The sequence below is a fragment of the Poecilia formosa genome, unplaced genomic scaffold (assembly GCF_000485575.1).
Source record: "Poecilia formosa unplaced genomic scaffold, Poecilia_formosa-5.1.2 Scaffold433, whole genome shotgun sequence".
In the NCBI taxonomy this organism is placed as follows: domain Eukaryota; kingdom Metazoa; phylum Chordata; class Actinopteri; order Cyprinodontiformes; family Poeciliidae; genus Poecilia; species Poecilia formosa.
This window is the reverse complement of record NW_006800372.1, coordinates 285,192-291,059: the sequence shown is the minus strand read 5'-3', so window position 1 is coordinate 291,059 and position 5,868 is coordinate 285,192. Positions and strand designations below refer to the sequence as shown.

The window sequence follows — 5,868 nt, the reverse complement described above, 5'->3', positions numbered from 1 at the left end:
TGTAGCTTGTGTTTGTGAGACGGTCACGCACGTGGTAGCTGCACTGTGACCTAAAATGGGCATTAGCGAAACGCGGCCCCTGTGGTAAGGTCCGTTGCTGGACCTGTTGTGGCTCAATATTGGTCCATATATAAGGCGCACCGGATTACAAGGCGCACTGTCGGCTTTTGAGGAAATTGAAGGTTTTTAGGTGCGTCTTATAGTGCGGAAAATACGGTACTTTCAGTTTTTACAATTATTATACAGCATAATTAAATACTCTACATTGAAACCAAAGAACAAAACCTGTTTTCAGGTCAACGGATGTGCGTTTTCATCAATCAGGCCTTAGTGTGATCCGGAGTCATGTCATTAAAGCGTCTCCTCCAACCTGCCTAGAGAGATTCACAGCTGTATCTACGGCAGAGCGATGGATCTCGTCAAGCGAGCCTCCGGTCGGGTTTTGCGCTGCTTCTGACCACAGTTTTTTCCAGCAGGCATTCAAAGTTTTCAGCTTTCATCTCCTGAATGGCCAAGCTGTATTACTTATATTTATATACCGTAACGTTATTGGCACACAGGTAGCAAAGAAGCTCGGAGACTGTTTAGCCAATCAGGACGCAGAACACAATGCATTGTGAAAAAAAACTGCACAAAAAAACCTGCAAAGTAGCAAGACCGCGAAAGGTGAACTGCGTTATAGCGAGGGATCACTGTAATAGTATTAAAAAGAACAAATGCCTTTTAGAAATTTGCTTTCCTGCACACCTGTTTTTCATTGAGCCAACAGTGAGACAGTCAGAGGAGGTGGCTACTGCTACTGGTCTTCCAATAACCTTTCTGTTCTGCTGGAAGTCATTTCCATAAGTCCTCTGCCTGAAACCAATTCCCTCCTTGTGTTCTTCTCTAAGCTGGCCTCAGTGGACACATTTCTTTGAAAACAAGATGGGTGTAGTAGCGAGTCTCAAGTCTCTAGACTGCAGCCATGCAGCTCAGAACTCATCTTTCCATGAACAAGTTCATTTTTTGTAACACTACATATTAAAGCCACAACTGTATATTACATTTCAACTTTTTTTTTTTCATTTAGGTTTTACAAACAGAAAAACAAAAAAGCAATGTGGCTGTTTTATCTACGTTCTTACCCTCATCTATGGTCATGAGCTTTGGGGAATGACCAAAAGAACGAGGTCCCGGATACAAGCAGCCAAAATGGGTTTTCTACGTAGGGTGGCTGGGCTCTCCCTTAGAGATAGGGTGAGAAGCTCGGTGATCCGGGAGGGACTCAGAGTAGAGCCGCTGCTCCTTCACGTCGAGAGGAGCCAGTTGAGGTGGCTCGGGCATCTGGTCAGGATGGCTCCCTGGTGAGGTGTTCCGGGCGACCCACCGGGAGGAGACCCCGGGGAAGACCCAGGACACGCTGGAGGGAGTATGTTTCGCGGCTGGCCTGGGAACGCCTTGGGATTCCCTCGGAGGAGCTGGAACAAGTGACTGGGGAGAGGGAAGTCTGGGCCTGCCTTCTTAAGCTGCTACCCCCGTGACCCGACCCTGGATAAGCGGAAGGAAATGGATGGATGGATGGATGGATGGATGGATGGATGGATGGATGGATGGATGGATGGATGGATGGATGGATGGATGGATGGATGGATGGATGGATGGATGGGTTGTTTTATTTCTAGGATTGTGTTATGAAACAGAAAAACCAAAGAAAAAAACATACAAGAATTCTGTGTCGATGTTTGCAACATTTTCTTCTACCTGTACAGTATTTCTTCCCACGACATGCAACAAATTACTGGTGCTTGGCTTAAAAAAATCTTTTGTTTTATGTTTGCCCCATGTGTTGTGCAGCTACTAAGAAAGTGTAGCATGGGCTTGGGCTCAAGTTCACATTTCAGGCGACGACATTTTGCTTTATTTCTGCCCAGGGCCCAAGTCATGCTAGGACCACCACTGTTGGTTACAAATTTCACCTTTTTTACTCCTATTTTTCTCTCTCATCTTTTGTGTCTTGAAAATCTTCAAACGAACCAAAAATATAGTTTTGTAATTCCATTTAAATGGCCATGACAAAATTTAATCCATTGCATTAGGCTCAATTAAATCTTTACTTGTTTTGACAATAATCCTTTCCTAGTTGAGAACAGCTGGGCCAAAAGTGTTTCTAGAGCTTTTAACCAAAGGCAGTAGTTTATCATCCTGATGTGCCTGTGCTTTTCTAAGTGTGTATTAAATTTAATAGGCTGCATGCAGCTCTACGGACCGACTTTTCAACCATCTGCTCTCTGCTACGCCAAGCACATACAAGTAATGAGTGCTATTTCACCAGATCTCACTCCTGTCCACAGTGGGACTGCGCCGTATGCGGTAAAAGGAGCAGAGGCACGATAAAGGTCACAGAAGTCCAGAACTAGTTTAAAAAGAAACCATGAAGTGGATATTTCTGTCATCCTGAGCTGGCCTGCTGTTCATTCTATCCCTCTTCTGCAATGATGTAACCACTCCATTAGAGAACACACCACTTTACTAATCAGTTTATCACCGCACCCTTCTCCTCTCTGCGCTTTTCTTCCACAGATTCAGTCCCACATATTATCTAGTGCAAACATCCAGAATTACTTTAAGCTGCTTTCATAACCCTTGAGTTTGAATATCATTCTGAAGAAAATAATGTATTTTTTGTCTTATTAATAATCAATTAGCTGTGGTCAAATCTGCTCCTTTTTAAGCAACTTTAAATGCAATGTAAAACTCATAAAAATCCACCAAGCAGGTGAAATATATTTTTTCTGCTGAAAAAGTAAAACTGCATGCATCATCTGATTTCCTGACTGTGCTAATGTGAAACTGATAAAGTGGCAAATTAACATGCACATTTGAAAAGTAAAAGTTTTATTAGAAAAAGGTTAAATGAAGTAAGAGAAGTTGAAACTGAGAGGCCACAGTGGGAAAACCACTGGTGTAACACAATGTTAAAATTTGTTGAAATTAGGAAATTTTAATAAATCCTTTTCAAAGTTCATGTATTTTTTAATTAATGTACAGTAATAAATGACATAAAAAAAACTTGCATGTCTAGATGTTAAATTGTATTATCTTATGAAACAAGGACTTTTGACTTTTTGACAATTATAGTCAAAAAGTCAAAAGAAGTTCCTGAACCATACAGAAGTGGCGCTTATGTCTGATGACAATGCATGTTCTCTGCAGTAAATACAGGTGAAATAAACAGCAGTGAGAGCAAAAAAAGTATGTTGGCCGCCCCTCCCACAGTTTTAAATACACTATGTATCAAGACACATCAACATCACATTTTATTTCATTGTTATATATGCATATGTTTGTCACTGTGGTTTCTCAGTACTCTCTCTTCCTGCTGGTGTAGAAGCAGACTTTTAGGGTGTTCTCATGAATGCTCTTCATCTCTATTCTTTCATCTTTGTCCTTTTCGTCCATATATATATATACATACACACACACGCACATATATATATATATGTGTGTGTGTGTGTGCGCGCGTGTGTGTAATATTGTATGGGTTGATATTTAGAAATCAACCATACACATTTAAACCCCCAAGCATCATAACTCTCATCATGTACAGCACTCAAAGACACACCAAAGTCTCTTAGAAAAAACGGCTGAAGCTGTAATATGAGTGGATATGCTGAAACTTCGGAGCAAGTTGTTTATTTCCTCCTTTCGTTCGTGAAGAGAAAATGACTGAAGTCGTGAGGAGGAGTAAGGAGGAAAACAAAAAGGCCAAATTAAATGTGACGACTTAGTTCAAGCTGCAGCCCTCCCAGTTAATCCAATCTGCTCCTTTTTAAGGAGCGGCATCATAGACCCCTCCGCCTGGCGTGACTGCTGTCAGAGGGAAGGCTAAAGACTGGGAGGTGTGTTGGTGTGGAGGAGGGAGCGTGGGGGGAGGAAAGAGAGAGGGAGGATATATATATATATATATATATATATTTCAAGACTTAAAGATTTTTAAAAATGTTGGAAAAAGCTGAACTAAGTGGGAGGAGCTCAATGTTAGCTAGCTGAAAGAATGTTGATAAAATGGTGAATGGCCTCGGCCTGTTCAGCGCTTTATCAAGTCTGGGGACTACAAAGCACTTTACACTGCAATCAATCAGTCTCCCTTTCAGACACAGACTGATGGTGGTAAGCTATACTGCAGAATAGAAACTTTTACATTTATGAAGTCATTTACAAATATTATTATTAAAAGGTATAATCTATGCAAAAGTATAAGCTACTCAATAAGAAACCCTGACAAGCAAGAACATACAAGCAAATAATGCAGTTTCCATTATTTCATAAAACAATTTTTAGTTTTTGAAGAATGTAATTAAGCAATAATATTTTCAGATATTTTTATCTTTAACCATATATAATTAATGTAGCATAAACAACTGTTTACATCACTGATGTAAACGTCAACACTTTTGCCTTAATGAGAGCATCTTAAGAAATGGTAATGCTAGCTTTAGTATTTAAGACTATGTCTATTTCATATTTTTATTTCAGTAATTATTCATCTTCAGATTGGCAGTAAATGGATAAATTGAATTAACCTAAAGCCATATAAAGTAGCTTTTGTATGCAATTGGTTTTATTTTATACTATGATAAAATTTCCTACGAGTTGTACATTTTGAAATTTAATATTACAAATTAAATTTACCATAAAAGAACAAAAAAGGGCAAGTCATCTATTCTTCATCGGGTGTTAAAATAAGACAAATAACAACAAGGCATATAAAGCCGTGCCATAATGTACAAACACACACAACACCTCGATGAGTCAATGGAAACCTCAAAATGAATGCAAGATGTTGCAACTATTGCAAGTTGCATTTGCTGTGCTTCTGAAACCGGTTGGAATCATTTTTCATAAAACAACAAGAAGCCATGGAAAGCAATAAGAGCCGCAAACAAGACTGAAACTTTTATCTAAATGACTCCATCAGCAGGTGACTCAAAGAAATAAGCAGGAAATAAGCACTTCAATCCAAAGTATAGGACAATTACACAACAGCTTCTGTTAGCAGATCCACACCGTGATGAATCTCTACTTGACATTTAACCTCAGTATGAACTTACCTTCACTGGAAGATCCTGATAAGTCAATAACAACAAAGACTCTCCCCTCCGGCTCCAGATCAATCTGTTGACGAAGAAGAAACAGTCATGTGTGAAAATTTTGGTTTAATTGGGTATTCTAAGCAATTTCAAAATAAAATAAAATAAAATAAAAGCCTTGACAATTTTTACATCATGTAATTGCGATTTTCAGCATTAGATAACTGGTTTAACAAAACCACTGTTACACATGGGATTAGTGTTGCCATTTCAAATTAAGCTTACTGAAAGTTTCAAGATAAAAGCCTGCATACTCCCCTCACGTCAGTGCACCGCCACAGGCGGTGCAAAAATATTATTCTTCTTTTATGTTTTTTTTCTCAGGATAGTTTAACATCAGCACAAACATTAACATTTCACTGCCACCCACTAGTGCACTTCATTGCACGCATTTTTACCTAAAATAAGCTTTTAGCCAATTTATTTACTTATTAGCCATGTTTAGAATACTGATTGGACTGAGTCAATGGGTGACAACATGGTAGTGATACCCCACATTCTACTGATACCATTCATGCTATTATTAGTATTTTGGCTAATTTTACCGTATCCAACATACTGAATGGTACAAATACACATGCTTCTGGCTCTCCACAGGTTATTGACTACATTGAAGCTTTCTTTAGCATTAGAAATTTTCTAGTTTTGAGATATTATCTATCAGTGATGGTATCGCTGTCTCATTAAAATAACGAGATAGCATCACTATCTCATTATATTGAGATACTATCTCATTATA

At 38.9% G+C, this 5,868-nt stretch overlaps 1 protein-coding gene across 1 annotated transcript in view; it reads right to left on the bottom strand.

The window, feature by feature from the left end:
- The window catches only part of LOC103155522 (protein kinase C epsilon type-like), a 230,665-nt gene that overhangs the window by 122,654 nt on the left and 102,143 nt on the right, over nucleotides 1-5,868 (bottom strand). The window contains exon 2 of the mRNA XM_016663629.1: nucleotides 5,091-5,154. Coding sequence (XP_016519115.1) covers nucleotides 5,091-5,154 — 64 coding nt within the window. The remainder of the gene's footprint in view (nucleotides 1-5,090; nucleotides 5,155-5,868) is intronic.